Source organism: Schistocerca americana, chromosome 5 (genome assembly GCF_021461395.2).
Source record: "Schistocerca americana isolate TAMUIC-IGC-003095 chromosome 5, iqSchAmer2.1, whole genome shotgun sequence".
Classification (NCBI taxonomy): domain Eukaryota; kingdom Metazoa; phylum Arthropoda; class Insecta; order Orthoptera; family Acrididae; genus Schistocerca; species Schistocerca americana.
The window spans coordinates 257,949,937-257,966,533 of NC_060123.1; the positions used below are offsets into that span (position 1 = coordinate 257,949,937).

The 16,597-nt window shown below is 40.2% G+C and overlaps 1 protein-coding gene across 1 annotated transcript in view; it reads right to left on the reverse strand.

Moving 5' to 3' along the window:
* LOC124615377 (probable ATP-dependent RNA helicase DHX35) overlaps positions 1-16,597 on the reverse strand; it is a 223,802-nt gene that overhangs the window by 89,147 nt on the left and 118,058 nt on the right. Inside the window, exon 5 of the mRNA XM_047143203.1 lies at positions 4,858-5,040. Within this exon, the coding sequence (XP_046999159.1) occupies positions 4,858-5,040 (183 nt within the window). The remainder of the gene's footprint in view (positions 1-4,857; positions 5,041-16,597) is intronic.

The window sequence follows — 16,597 nt, forward strand, 5'->3', positions numbered from 1 at the left end:
CCCTGTCATTGGCATATTTTATACTGTTAATGGGAGACACATGTGAAAGAAGATACTTCATATATTAAGCCTGCTGCAATCACTGCAGAGTATTGTACATGGACATGGGCCTGGTCACTAACAAACTAACCACTCACATCAAAGTCCAATACCAATTGACGTCCAAAGGTCAGCTAGACTACACTGTCGTTGATCATACTGCACAATATAATGTGGTCAACTTCAGTGGCTGCTTCAAACACATGACATTCCACTTGGATTCTCCTTATCAAGACCAGCTTTTTTGAATTGCACATCTGGGAACTCTCCCTGAAATATGTCTGTTATTCCTCTTCCTTCAGCTTCACTCTACACCAGTCTGCCCCTATGCCCCCCATAAGTATTTTTCCCATTGCCCACCCCCACTTTTTCCTGCTCCATTCCACCCTTTTTACAACAAACCACACTCTCACATCCCCTCTCTCTTGTCCTCCGCTCCATCCCAGTTCCCTCACTGGAATCATTTTCCACTTTCTACATCTTTCTCCTACTCTGTATTCTTACCCTGGTGCTCTCCCTACTTTCCCCTTCTGTATGTTCCTTACATGCCTACCCAAAACCTGCCCTGCATCAGCTGTTTATTTTATCAAACTGTGATCTTTCATAATTCTTCACCTGCCTTTTGCCTCACTCGGCCTATTCCACAACCCACTCAATTTCCCCAGCAACACCCTCATCTTAGTTGGCCAGTTGCCCCATCAAGCAACAAGTGTCAGGAGACAATCAAAATCTTCAGTCACAAACTTGAAAAATGCCACAGATTTTGGATGGTTGCTACTCTGGTAGCAATGCACTACATATCATCATTATATAGGGATATCATCCAACTAATAATGTATCACTCAGAACCCTTCAAAATTCTCACAGACCTGTGACATTTCTCTGGATAAACTGATAAAATTTCACTTAGACTGTGTTAGAGTACTTCATATGGGGGTAAGAATTTTTTTCTGCTTGCAAGATCTGGTTTTTAACATCGCAGAATCAGTTTGGAACAGCTGCAGACTGTACCCAGTTTCAGCTACGACATCATAAAGCATTGCAGCACTCTGGACTCACATTCGGGAGGATGACAGTACAAACCTGTGTCTGGCCATCCTGATATAGGTTTTCCATGATTTCCCTAAATCACTTCAGGGAAATTCTGGAATGGTTCCTTTGACAGGGCACAGCCGATTTCCTTCCCCATCCTTCCCTAATCTGATGGGACTGATACCTCGCTGTTTGGTCCTGCTACTTCACTGTCAAGTAGCTCCTCAATTGACCTCACAAGGACTGAGTGCACCCCATTTATCACAGAGCTCCACAGCTCGTAGGTCACCCATTCAAGTGCCGGACATGCCTGACAGTGCTTAACTTCGGTGATCTGACAGGGACCAGTGTTACCACTGCAAAAGGCCATTTGCATAAGCAGTATTTATTTATTTACTTACCCTATTCAGCTTTTGTGCATGGAACCAAAGACACACATTAACCCAGCCCAGGGTGCTTAGAGCCCCCTTCTCTAAGCACACTTGGGTAGTTCTCAGCAGGCACATTTACATCACAAGAGTGGGCCCGGCTTTCAAGCTGATGGCAAAGTTCTGCTGGGGACCCAGTACCCGTGCCCAGGATTACAGGTGAAGACCACATCGGCAAGGAGGCGAAGAAGATGGACTTCAGTACAGCAGACTTGCAGTAAGTGGCACCTCAATCCCACAGGAAGCCAAGAAAGGGATAGACAGAGTCCCTGAGCCCAGAAAGGCGATCGTCTAGTGGAAGAAAACCACGATTCAAAATCACCTGGTCCTCCAAGTCAAGGGTCAGGCATTGGACCTGCACTCCATCCTAGCAAAAGAAATCACATGCAAAACTTCCCAATTTAGCCTCGGAACAGAATGGATCACAACAAAGATGACAACAGGCATGAAAAAGGACAATGAGAATTGCAACATGGAATATACAAGAAATTTCTACAAAGAAACATGAAGTTTTTAAAGAAATAAAGCGCCTTGATGTCGACATAATGGGCCTAACAGAAAGCAAAGTGAATGGGCATGGTACAGAAGAGACAAATGATTACATATACATTTATAGTGGGGTACCAAAGAAACAACGGGCCCAAAGCGCAGTTGCCATTGCCATAAAGAAACAACTCAAGAAAACCTAGCCAGCTGGGAACATGTCAGTGATAAAATTCTGCAAGTACAGATGAAAATAAAGGGTCATTCTGTGGTGATTACTGCGGTCTATTCAGCAAACGACAACACTGATGTAGCGAAGAAAGACTTATTCTACACTCTATTGACAAGATCTCTTGAAAATATAGGGAATCGCAAAGAAGTCATTTTACTAGGAGACCTAAATGCCAAAATAGGATGCAAAGCTAATGACAACATAGTATGTCAATGTGGTTATGAAATCATAAATAATAACGGTGAAAGATTGATAGAATTCAGCATGCAAAATGACTTAAGATTTCTGAATGGATGGTTCAAGCATAAGGACATCCACAAATATACGTGGACAAAACCAAGTGTTAACCTCTAGTCCATTATAGATTATGTCATAATAAAACAAACAACAAAGCTAGTAGTACAAGACATGAGGGCTATAAGATGTGCAGAGTGCGGATCAGACCATTTTTTGCTAATGTCTAAGATATTATTCAAGTTTATCAAAGACACAGAAATTCAAGTGGAAACTGAGCCAGAGAAAGCCAATAATACCCAATGTAATTTACAAAGCCTTGACCACAGTTCTATCCGTTTCTTGTACCAGCAAAGGCTAGCAGAAAAACTTGCTGCCATTGAAGAAATCTCCGCAGATACGATTTATGAGATGGTTAAAGTAGCCATTCATAACACAGCTGATGAAGCACTGGGAAAAAAAGAAATCCAAAAGAGTAATAGAACATACGATGAGTGGTGGAAGCACTTGGTACAAGAGAAGGTAGAAAGTAAGTAGAAAACTTATAATAAATGGTTGAACTCAAGATCAGACAATGATTGGCAGGAATACAGAGAGTGGAGAAAAGACAACACTTCGGCAAAAAATGAAGCCCGGCAGAAAACCGGTGAAGAGATAGAAAACAGCATGGGGAATACATGAGCAAGTAAAGCCTGGAAGGTATTAAAAACAATGAGAACACAGAATAAAGACAAAGCAGATATAAACCTCATTAGCATGCAGGAATGAGTACAACCCTACCAAGGACTACTAACTGAGAACAGAGCGGCATTCACTGAGAACCCACCAGACACTGAAGTCAGTAATGATAACAATTAATGCCATGAAAAACAGAAATTCGCCAGGTCCAGGATTAATTTATACAGAACTGGTTAAAGCACCACTGTCAAAACTGTTTGAGATATTGGCAATGATTTTTGACAAATGCCTTAGAGGTAACGAAGCCCCAAAGGAGTGGAAAAAGGAAACAATTACATCAAAATTTAAGAAGGGCAACACGAGAAATTGTGCAAACTATTGTGGTATTTGTGTGATGCCATCCATGATGAGAGTCTATGGCTGTATCCTAAAAAAGAGGGTAGGAGAAGAAATAACTGAATCTGAAGAACAAAATGGATTCAGATATGGTCGCTCCTGTACTGATGGAGTATTTACCCTCAAAAACCTAGTGGAGAAAAGGACAGCAAGGGGTCTTATGACACAGTTCCACAGAAAAAGCTATGGACAAGTCTAACTGATAATGACATGTCACCGAGCTATGTGAAAGCTGTCAGACTCCTCTACCAAGGTTGTACTGCAATGGGAAAAGTGAGAAATCAACTAACTCAAGAGTTTAAGGTGACAAGGGGCTACACCAGGGATGCACACTCACTTCTACAGTATTTAAGGTCTATCTAGAGGAGGCACTAAAATCCTGGAAAAGGAAATGTGGAGGAATGGGTATCCCCATAGACAATGAGATCTTGTTCACTTTATTTTTTGCTGACAACCAAGTGTTAGTAGCTGGATATGAGGAAGATGGAAATTACACGCTCTGGAAATTAAAAGAAGAATATGAGTAATGGGGCTTTGTCATAAACATATCTAAAACACAGAATATCTGAAAGTGGGAGAAAATGCTGTTAACAACCTACAACTCGGTGCTGCTACGTTAAAGGGTGTCATAATTTTAAGTGCCTGGAAGTGACACTGTCGTCCAATGGTAGAAATATGGATGATATAAAAAAAATAAAACTGGCCAGGGCAAGTGAGCTATAAAACAACTGCATGGTATTCTCTGGAATGAAAACATAATGTGCAGAACAAAACAAACCATCTACCTCACAATTATTGAAAGTATCACAATGTATGGTGCAGAGTTGTGGGAACTAACTCAGAGGCAGAAAGATCACCTGCTGGCTCTCGAGATGGCTTTCTGGAGATGGAGTTGTGGATATTCCACGCTTGATCATATTAGAAATGATAGGATCAGAGAGGTTATGAATGTCAAAAGCACAATCCTAGACTACACAGAAATGAAGCACCTACTCTGGTATGGTCACTTCAAAAATTTCTTGCAGCAATTTAACTTACAACTTACTTCTATGATGAAGAGTCTTTAATAATCAACACACCATTTTACTAAATTATGATGTTCTTATGAACAAAAAATGTTACATTTTATTGCCATTTATTTCCTCTGTTTGTAAGACAAAATCGATCCTTCTCTTCTAAAACAAACATGAATTTTCACATTAAGAAACTCATTCTGCATAAAAATAGAATCAACAACTTGGCTGAAAACCCAAAAGCACACTGCTAATCAAGCATACCACGAAAACCTGAGTGATTACAAGATTCATAATATTCCAATCAATTCATGGCACTCACTTTTATTTTAGTGTGTTCAGGATCAAAATGATCATCAAAGCGAATGCTGTAGCCAACAAGTTGACCAACCATGCAGTTTTTTTCATCTGCAACTCTCATTGCTAAAGTCGTAGCAGCCACACGCCTTGGCTCTGTCACACCCACTATTTTTCCGTCGGCTGCCCATCCTGCCTCCACCAGATACTGTAAAGTGAGGAAAAGAAACATTTATTTTATTTGGCTGCTCTCAGAAAATACAGCTGTAGCTGTCAGGAGTGAAACAATAGTACATTACAAAGCTACTGCAAACAGTTCCTATATTGTAACATGAACATAAACCATAGTGAAATTTCTTATTTAGCACACTGCTTTTCTCAGGTCTTAATATCCCATCAACAGTGAAAGTGTCAGACTGTGTACCAATTACAGTTGCATATGGATGGTTGTAGCAACATATGAACTGCGAGTACAGTACATTAGCCAAAAACTGGAAAATACACATTGCACAGTTTGTCGTTCAGACAGCTTGGTGAACTCATCAGCTGCTAGGTTAGCTAGCACTTAAATACAGCTGCAAAGGCACCTTCAGTGTATCATATTTTTCATCCTCTTACCTACTGTTAATATTTGTGTGATGTACGTTAACTCTGCAAGTATCACTTGATAATCTTCTAACATAGAAATTAGTCAGAGGAATATGAAATATGATATAGAGCAGCTAAGGTCAAACCACGATTATCATTTTCACAGTACATGGCAGTTGGTAAATCCTGCACACGCCAAGTAGATGTTAAAAATTTATGGAAAATCTAGGACAGAATAACAATCTGAATTAAGATATGTTGCCTCTCACCACACAAAGGATGCATTGAGCAGCAGGCACATCTAAAAGTAAATTAAACTACCAGACAAAATCCTTTAGAAAAATGCACATACACTCATACACACACAGCTCACCACACATGACCACTGTCATCAGCAGGCACTGAGACTCAATTGCCTTTGTTGTGGTGGTGGCAGATAGTGGTAGTTCAAGGCAGGAGTACTAGGTGAGTAGTCTACTTTCAAATGTGCCTGTCTGGTGTGTAACACCCCTGTATGTGGAGATCAGCAATCAGTCCTGATTATTATTGTTCAAAAATCTGTTAAGTAATTGTAAACAAGTAAGACTTTGCAAATAAATACTCACAATGCATGAAGCTGGATTTACTTTCATGATATAAAATAGATGTAACTTAGCACGAATGGAAATACAACTATTCCATGTTCATCAAAAATACATTAATACTGTCATTGCAGCGGTACTCAGAGTTATTAAGACATGCTATCTGCAGCAGAGTTAAACAATCAGTTATTGTTGTGGTCTTCAGTCGTGAGACTGGTTTGATGCAGCTCTCCATGCTACTCTATCCTGTGCAAGCTGCTTCATCTTCCAGTACTTACTGCAGCCTACATCCTTCTGAACCTGCTTAGTGTATTCATCTCTTGGTCTCCCTCTACGACTTTTACCCTCCACGCCACCCTCCAGTACTAAATTGATGATCCCTTGATGCCTCAGAACATGTCCTACCAACCCATCCCTTTATCTAGTGAAGTTGTGCCACAAACTCCTCTTCTCCCCAATTCTATTCAGAACGTCCTCATTAGTTACGTGATCTACCCATCTAATCTTCAGTATTCTTCTGTAGCACCACATTTCAAAAGCTTCTATTCTCTTCTTGTCCAAACTATTTATCGTCCATGTTTCACTTCCATACATGGCTACACTCCATACAAATACTTTCAGAAACGACTTCCTGACACTTAAATTTATACTCGACGTTAACAAATTCCTCTTCTTCAGAAACTCTTTCCTTGACATTGCCAGTCTACATTTTATATCCTCTCTACTTTGACCATCATCAGTTATTTTGCTCCCCAAATAGCAAAACTCCTTTACTACTTTAAGTGTCTCATTTCCTAATCTAATTCCCTCAGCATCACCCGACTTAACTCGACTACATTCCATTATCCTCGTTTTGCTTTTGTTGATGTTCATCTTATATCCTCCTTTCAAGACACTGTCCATTCCATTCAACTGCTCTTCCAAGTCCTTTGCTGTCTCTGACAGAATTACAATGTCATCAACAAACCTCAAAGTTTTTATTTCTTCTCCATGGATTTTAATACCTACTCCAAATTTTTCTTTTGTTTCCTTTACTGCTTGCTCAATATACAGATTGAATAACATCAGGGAGAGGCTACGCCCCTGTCTCACTCCCTTCCCAACCACTGCTTCCCTTTCATGTCCCTCGACTCTTATAACTGCCATCTGTTTTCTGTACAAATTGTAAACAGCCTTTCGCTCCCTGTATTTTACCCCTGCCACCTTCAGAATTTGAAAGAGAGTATTCCAGTCAACATTGTCAAAAGCTTTCTCTAAGTCTACAAATGCTAGAAATGTAGGTTTGCCTTTTCTTAATCTAGCTTCTAAGATAAGCTGTAGGGTCAGTACTGCCTCACATGTTCCAACATTTCTACAGAATCTAAACTGATCTTCCCCAAGGTCGGCTTCTACCAGTTTTTCCATTCGTCTGTAAAGAATTCCTGTTAGTGTTTTGCAGCCGTGGCTTATTAAACTGGTAGTTTGGTAATTTTCACATCTGTCAACACCTGCTTTCTTTGGGACTGGAATAATTATATTCTTCTTGAAGTCTGATGGTATTTCGCCTGTCTCATGCATTTTACTCACCAGATGGTAGAGATCTGTCAGGACTGGCTCTCCCAAGGCTGTCAGTAGTTCTAATGGAATGTTGTCTACTCCCAGGGCCTACAATCAGTAGTTGCTAGTAATTTGATTTCATTGTTGATCCACATGAAGAAATGCATACATAGACTAGCAATGGTCATAGATACCCATGAATGCAGTACAGAATTATCTTCAAACGTGAGTTCAAACATTTTCAAAGCAAAGTAATTGCAGTTTAAAATCTTGTTCTCCTTCGTAACATCCAAGCATGGGACTCATGGCAGTCTCTTTCGAATTATGAGGCTTCATACAGTAGACACCATTCTGACACCATGGGTAGCACGTCATCTCATGTGATATGACATGTAAGAGAACAAGGTAAAAGTTTTCTCATAAACTGGATACGCACAGTGGAAAACCATGTGTGTAGTGTCATGGTACTCATTTGTTGATCAAAGGAGACAAGCATGTCCACTTATGACATGAGGTCATCATTAGCAACTGAACAGTTTGTCCTATTCACAGTTCTATCACCACCAAAGGAGTTGCCAAAGAACATCAATAAGTGAATCACATTAAGTCCATAGACTATACTGGACAAATGGAAGTTCATACCAAACAGCACTTCAACAGTTAATATTTTTCCTAATTTGTCACCAACTGCTGTCCCAGTTTTATACCTATTTACTGGTCACAGGATTGCCCATGTGACACCATGATACAGATGCTTGTTTGTGTTTTATGAAACTCATGAGCATGTTACCAGGAGGTTACTAGCTGATTCAGAGTAGTATGTCAGCTGTTAATCAAGTGGGAATACAAGATCTCTCCCACCTTTCAACCATACCTTAAGAGTGTTAGCATCCTAGTCAGTAAAAAAAAAAGGGGGGGGGGGGGGGGGGGGGGGGGGGGAAAGTTGAAGATATTGCCACTCAGTAGTCAGCTCTGAATCATAATGTGAACTGTGCATGCAGATAGGATGTCACAAGTGCAAAGTAGATCCAGCAGTATGTAGACCTCAAGCTGCTGGAGACTTCTGTGGTTGAACACAGTGGTTCAGTTTCCATCAGTTACTAATCTTTCACTTCAGTTGTGTCAGGAAATGCAGGATGGACACAGTGCTGCACCATTTCCAGAAAGGATTGTTGATGCTGATGGTACTACTTTGCCACCTCTTTCCATAGTTGCAGGACCAGCTAAAAGGTCACTTAAGTGTCATGGCAACCATTGATTCCGGTGATAGATCGTGTGTCTGCCTATGGCTCAACCATAAAAGGTTAATGGCCATGGCTTCTGAGAATGGTGGCAGGTACTCAACTCATTCAGTTTCTCTCTGTGTGGTCCCAGACCTAAGAGACTGCCTGAAACTGTGGATGCTGGCAGAATTTCAGCACATGGTTGTGCTGGCCAGAGGAGATCTAGTAGTACTCAATGGCATCATTCATGCAGAATATCTGTTGGGCTGCTTCTATGTATGGAAGTAGATCTGCAATTACTCAAAAATATCCTGTTTCTTTGGAGGATTTCCTACTGACTTCATTATGATTTTAAAAGTCAGCATCACGCATTCTGTTGGTGCATTTGAAGGACGAAATGGCAGAGATTTCATGTAGATATCACTATTCCTTTGTCAGAATTCAGTAAATGTAGTAGATGTTAACTGGAATAGTTGTATTTCCATTCGTGCTGATTTTCACAACCACTTGCGATACCCCTCAATATCATTTTGTAGAAAATCCTGATAGGGGATCTTTCTGCTGTCATATGTACTACAAAAGCAAAATTCAACAATGGGTTGGCCACTATGAACTATGAAGCCTCCAGAAAAAGAAGTTGCAAAGTCAATAATAAGGTGTTCTCAAGATTGCATTCTGTGTGCATGTCCAACACACAAGTAGTGTTATCTGTGTCGTGACCTTGTCAGTGCATACATGGTCTTGCTGGATTGTTAATTCATGATATATTCCAATGATCTCTATGTAATATTTAAAAAATGCACTTTCTGAATGTGTGTGGTGTGGCTACTCTACATTTGTCATTTTTTGTCTCAAGTGAAAGCAGCCAGAATAGTTGGTGGTGGATTGCAACAATTTGTGTGTGTGTGTGTGTGTGTGTGTGTTTTGTTTGACTTTGTGAGAAGTGTTGGGTGTTCTACTGTTTTGTGATTTACATGATGGCCTCTTAGCAGAAAACCATCTAACACATTTTGTATTCTTTGTTTATTTGAAAACAAAGTATTTCTTGTGCATCAGACCTCATGTTTGATTTCATTGGCACCAATAATAATGCATTAGTATTAGTATGCTAGCAAAAATATCAACAGCAGATAGTTTAGTTGTAGTTACTTAAGAACAGTGCCAATTGTTATAGTCTCTTGACAAGCTGTTTCATGCAGCCACATACGAGGAACAATCTGACCTAGCCAAGGTCTATCATCTTCCATTACATGGGGCTCAATTCCACAAAAATATATATTAAATTTTCTCAGTTGGTTGTTAATTAGAAGGACCTCTTTTACTGTTTCCACATAGGTTATTTGTGCTGTCATTACAGTTTTTCAGGTAAACTTGGCTGGCTGTTTGTGAGACCAGAACACCAATGCCATGCTGCAGGGCATCTCTGGCCAAGACCAAAATTTTTCTGGTAAGAAGATAAGTTTTTAATGTGAATTTAAACAATGGAAAATCTGGGATAGAATAACAACAATATTATGACAGGATGGATTGCTACTCACAATATAGGAGACACTGAGTTGCAGACCGTCACCACAAAAAGATTGCTATACATCTGAGCTTCTGGCCAAACGGCCTTCTGAGACAGTGGTAATGTGTGTGTGTGTGTGTGTGTGTGTGTGTGTGTGTGTGTGTGTGTGTGTGTTTTCCACTTAGAATAAGTCTTTTAGGGCGAAAGCTCAAATGTACAGTTGTATTTTTGTTGCCCAGTCTGTGATTTAATGTGATTTTCATATTTAATGTCCTTTTCTAAATAATGCAAGGATTATGAAATTTGAGTCATGTTCAGAATCACACAACATGGCTGAGTTATTTCACATCCAGTACGCTATGTAACTTGTTGCTCACCGAAGAACCCATTCAAACAGTGTTGTTCTGTAAATCCAGATTCTTAAAGGAAATATCATCAGCGACTATATTGACTGAGTCCTGAATTTTAAATCTAGAAGCAAAAAATGCATCCAACCAAAAAAAATATTTCCTGTTGTGGGAGGTGCTACCACTAGCAGATTTAATGGCCTTTTCTTCCTGTGGCTGTTGGTGAGACTTGCCCATTTACTGGGATTAACTTTAATTTCATAGCTCTTCATATACATATACATCTATACTCTGCAAACTACCATGAGGTGCATGGCAGAGGGTATGTCCCATTGTACCAGTTATTAGGATTTCTTCCTGTTCCAGTCACATAAGGAGCATAGGAAGAAAATTATTTGAATGCATCCATGCATGCAGTAGTTATTCTAATATTATCCTCATGATTCCTATGTGAGCGATACACAGGGGGTTGTAGTTTATCCCTAGAGTAATGATTTAAAGCCTGTTCTTGACACCTTGTTAATAGACTTTCTCAGAATAGTTTAATCTGTCTTCAAGAGACTGCCAGTTAAGTTCCTTCGGTATCTCTGTTATACTTTCCCACAGATCAAACATACCCGTGAGCATTCGTGTTGCCCTTCTCTGTATACGTTCAGTATCTCCTGTTAGTCCTATCTGGTACGGGTCCCACGTACTTGAGCAATATTCTACAACTGGTCGCATAAGTGATTTGTAAGCAATCTCCTTTGTAGACTGATTGCACCTCCCCAGTGTTCTACCAATAAACTGAAATCCACCACCTACTTTACCCACAACAGAACCTACATGATCATTCAATTTCATATCCCTACAAAGTGTTACACCCAGGTATTTGTACAAGTTGGCGATTCCAACAGTAACTCATTGATATTATGATCACAGGATACTATGTTTTTGTTTTGTTATGTAACTGCAAAATTTTACATTTCTGAAAATTTAGAGCAAGTTGCCAATCTCTGCACTACTCTGAAATCTTACCAAGATCTGACAATATTTATGCTAGTTCCCTCAGGTAGTACTTTGTTATACATAACTGCATCATCTGCAAAATGCCTGATTTTACTATTACTATTGTCTGCAAGATCATCAATATACAGCATGAACAGCAAGGGTCCCAATACACTTCCCTGGGGCAAACTCGAAGTTACTTCTACATCTGACGATGACTCTCCATCCAGATAACATACTGCATCCTCCCTGCCAAAAAGTCCTCACTCCAGACACAAATTTCACTTGATACCCCATATGACCATACTTTTGACAATAAGCAAAGGTATGGTACTGAGCCAAATGCTTCTTGGAAATCAAGAAATATAGCATCTACCTTACTGCCTTGAACCAAAGCTTTCAGAATGTCATGTGAGAAAAGTGAGAGCTGGGTTTCCCAAGATCAATGATTTTGAAACCCATTCTGGTTGGCATTGAGGACGTCATTCTGTTCAAGATACCTTATTATGTTTGAGCTAAGAATATGTTCTAAGATTCTACAACAAACTGATGTCAAGGATACTGGGCGGTAGTTTTGTGGATAACTTCTACTACCCTTCTTGTAGATGGGGGTGACCTGTGCCTTTTTCCAAGAACTGGGCATGGTTTTTTGTTTGAAGTATCTGTGATAGATTATAGTTGGAAGAGGGGCTAACTCAGTCACAAATTCAGTAGGGAATCTGACAGGGATTCTACCGGGGCCTGACGCTTTGTTCAGTTTTAGAATTTCCGCTGTTTCTCAACACTACTGACGCTACTTACTTCATTCATCTTTTCAGTGGTACAGGATTAAATTGGGACAATTCTCCTGTGTTTTCCTTTGTAAAGGAACATTAGAAAACAGAGTTAAGAGTTTCAGCTTTTGCTTTGCTGTCCTCAATTTCAATTCGTCTCATTTGCTATGACTGGACACTAACTTTGATGCTACTAACAGCCTTTATACAGGGTGTTACAAAAAGGTAATGCCAAACTTTCAGGAAACATTCCTCACACACCAAAAAAGAAATATATGTTACGTGGGCATGTGTCCGGAAATGCTTACTTTCCATGTTAGAGCTCATTTTATTATTTCTCTTCAAATCACATTTATCATGGAATGGAAACACACAGCAACAGAACGTACCAGCGTGACTTCAAACACTTTGTTGCAGGAAATGTTCAAAATGTCCTCCATTAGCGAGGATACATGCATCCACCCTCCGTCGCATGGAATCCCTGATGCGCTGATGCAGCCTTGGAGAATGGCGTATTGTATCACAGCCGTCCACAATACGAGCACGAAGAGTCTCTACATTTGGTACCGGTGTTTTGTAGACAAGAGCTTTCAAATGGCCCCATAAATGAAAGTCAAGAGGGTTGAGGTCAGGAGAGCGTGGAGGCCATGGAATTGGTCCGCCTCTACCAATCCATTGGTCACCGAATCTGTTGTTGAGAAGCGTACGAACACTTCGACAGAAATGTGCAGGAGCTCCATCGTGCATGAACCACATGTTGTGTCGTACTTGTAAAGGCACATGTTCTAGCAGCACAGGTAGAGTATCCCATATGAAATCATGATAACGTGCTCCATTGAGCGTAGGTGGAAGAACATACTGACGAAACTAAAATGAGCTCTAACATGGAAATTAAGCATTTCCGGACATATGTCCACATAACATCTTTTCTTTATTTGTGTGTGAGGAATGTTTCCTGAAAGTTTGGCCGTACATTTTTGTATAAGACCAGAATTTCTTTGGATTTTGTGAAATATCATTTGACAGTATTCTGGTATGGTAGTCACTGATGGCATCACTGTTCTCTTCACAGCAAAATGCATTTCATTCTGTATCTCTCTATCTATAGCTCTACACTTTGTTCTACACCTATTATGCAGTGATCTCTGTTTCTTTAGAAGTTTCTTTACAGTGACTGTATAGAATGGAGGTTCCCTCCCATTATGAACTGTTCTACTGGGTTCATATATATACAGTGCATGGTCAACTATTCTTTAGAGACATACTTTGTAGTTCATCTACATACTCCTGACCTTTGCCAAAAGTCTCAAGTTCCTCATTGAGATATGATACTACTGATGTTCTATCCAGTTTACTGAATGTACACATCTTTCTGCTTGTTTTAGTTGTACTTTTTAATTTGGTAATCATTGTTACCACAATCGCATCATGGGGCACTGACACCAGTTTCGATGTCAATATCCTTGAAGATGTCAGAACTGTTTGTTGCCATTACATCCAAGATATTTCCATCATGAGTGGGGCTCCTAACTATCTGCTCCAGGCAGTTTTTGGAGAAGTCATTTAGTAAAGTTTCACAGGATGTCTTATCACGCCCACCACTAACAAAACTATAATTTTCCCCATTAATTGTTGGATGATTAAAGTCTCCACCAATTATTACAGTTTAAGTCCACTGTCAGTGGTAGAATGGCCACCACAGAACATCAGTGTTGTTCATTTTTAGTGTCGTTACCAAGCCTCATTGAGTACACAAGGGGTGAGAACAGTGTCAGACTTTAATTGATCCCTGTGAAGGACACGGAGAAGCTTTGCACTTGGGTAAGACAGTGTTATCACCATCTGACACAGTTTGAATGGGGCCTCATTGTGGGTCTCTGTTCAGCTAGCTGACTGAATTGTGCAATATCCAGATTCGTGGGACATTTGGATGTGACAGTGGATCAATGATGGACTGTGTGGGAATGTGAGGGCACGCATACTCATTTCCAAAGTTCTGATGGACCATGTCTGACCACCACAAGGGACAACCACGTTACTGTGCACCAAGTACATCGTAACACGTTCACATCTGTGTCTGTTGTCCGAGAACATAAAATGGACTCCCTACAACATCCTGTGTCATCCCGAACCATTGGACACAGACTAGCCAATTCTGGGCTAGGAAATAACTGTCCCATATGTAGACTGCCTTTAGAACACCACAAAACAAACAAATGCATTTGGAGTGGAGCCATGGCTGGGCAGCTTCGACTGCTGATGTGTGACATCACATTATGTTCAGCAATGAATAGTAGTTCTGCACAACCCTGGATGATCATCATCAGCAAGTACGACAGTGACTATTCTTTCAGCATTTTGGAGAGACATTAGCATTACTAAACACACATGCCTGTACAGATGCACACATGTACACAAACCAAAAAAACATCAATTTCACAAATAAGGACAACTCTATACAGAAGAATCACAGTTGCTAGTTGTTATAACAAGACAGGACTACATTGAGCATTTTTAAAATTTTTTTAAATGTATTACTGATATTAATGCCTATTGTGATGTGGTAGAATAACTTTGTATAATTATTCAAAACAAAAGGGAAGGGTCTGCATCTCACTCGGCAATACCTATACGCACAGTGAAAGAATCGGTCTTCTTACCTTGATATCTTACTTTCATGTGCCCCATTCGCAATACTTCTGTTTTTCACACACTGTTCCTGACGATAAGCAGTTAAAGAACCCAAATTGGAATTTGCACCACATCAACAGCAGCAATTTGTACAGGTGTACTTTTGTCTGCACCATTATGATTAATTTTCAGTTTCATAGATCCTGCTATTTTGTACAATTGTGTGCAACATTTACGTGACAGATAGGTTGGGAATAGTTGCTTGCAAGTGTCTATATTTTCTACTAGGGTGAGTCAAATGAAAACGTTAAATTTGTAATAACAAATCGAAATTTTGTGCTGTTATCCTGTAAATTGGTAAGCGTGCTACAAACAGCATGCAGAATGGCCTGTAGGTGGCAGCATAGTACAGATGCACACATACCGTCACAGTATCAGTATAAAGTTGGCTGCCCCACTTGCGACTTGCACCAGGGGAGAACAGCGTTCTGTTATTTGGTTTTTGCATATTTAAGGCATGAAACCTATTGAAATTCATCGACGAATGAAGGTTCAGTATGGCGATGCATGTTTGTTACAGCAAAAAGTCTACGAATGGAGTAGGAAGTTCAAAAATAGTGTGACTTCAGTGAAAGATGCTCCTCGTCCAGGTCAGGCACAACGAGTTGTGACTCCACAGAACATTGCAGCAGTTGAAGGTATAGTGAAGGAAAACTGCCGAGTGACACTAAATGGCATTGCAGCATGTTTACAGATTAGTCATGGCTCAGCATACCACATTGTGCGTGATGTGCTCCAGTTTCACAAAGTGTCTGCAAGATGGGTGCCACAGCAGCTGACTCCTGAAATGAGAGAACGATGTGTTGCCACTTGTGAAGAACTTCTTCAGCACTTTGAACGAGAAGGTGATGGCTTCCTTGCAAGAATCGTTACTGGGGACGAAACCTGGGTTCACTTCCATGAAGTTTCAAACAGAACCATCAGGAGGGAAGGTTATGCTGACTCTCTTTTGGGACGAAAAGGGTGTCATTATGGAGCAGTACATGCCTAGAGGGACCACTGTCACCAGTGCATCATAATCTGTGCCCTGCATTCAAATCAAAGCGAGGTGGATTGCTGTCGGCAGGTGTCCTTTTGCAACATGACAATTTAAGGCCCCACACTGCCCGTACAACAGTTTCAACAATCACAACCTGCATTTTGAGTGTCTTCCTCATCCACCATACTCACCAGACCTTGACCCAAGTGATTTCCATATGTTTGGACCACTCAAAGACGCAATAGGAGGAAAGATGTTCCATTCTGATGAAGAGGTAAGCCACGCGCTGCATGAGTGGTTGTGCGGACTACCAAAAGAATTTTTTTCTAAAGGAATTTGTGCACTTTGTAAGTGCTGGAGGACTTGGGTTGAGCGTGGGGGAGATTATGTTGAAAAATGATACAGCTTTGTATCACTTCTGCACAATATAATATTTTTAAAAAATATTTAAGGTTTTCATTTGACTCACCCTCATATTTGTATAATTCCAAATTAGAATTACGAACATATAAAAATTTGGGAGCGGATGAACCAGCTTTATTCAGTGTTTGTG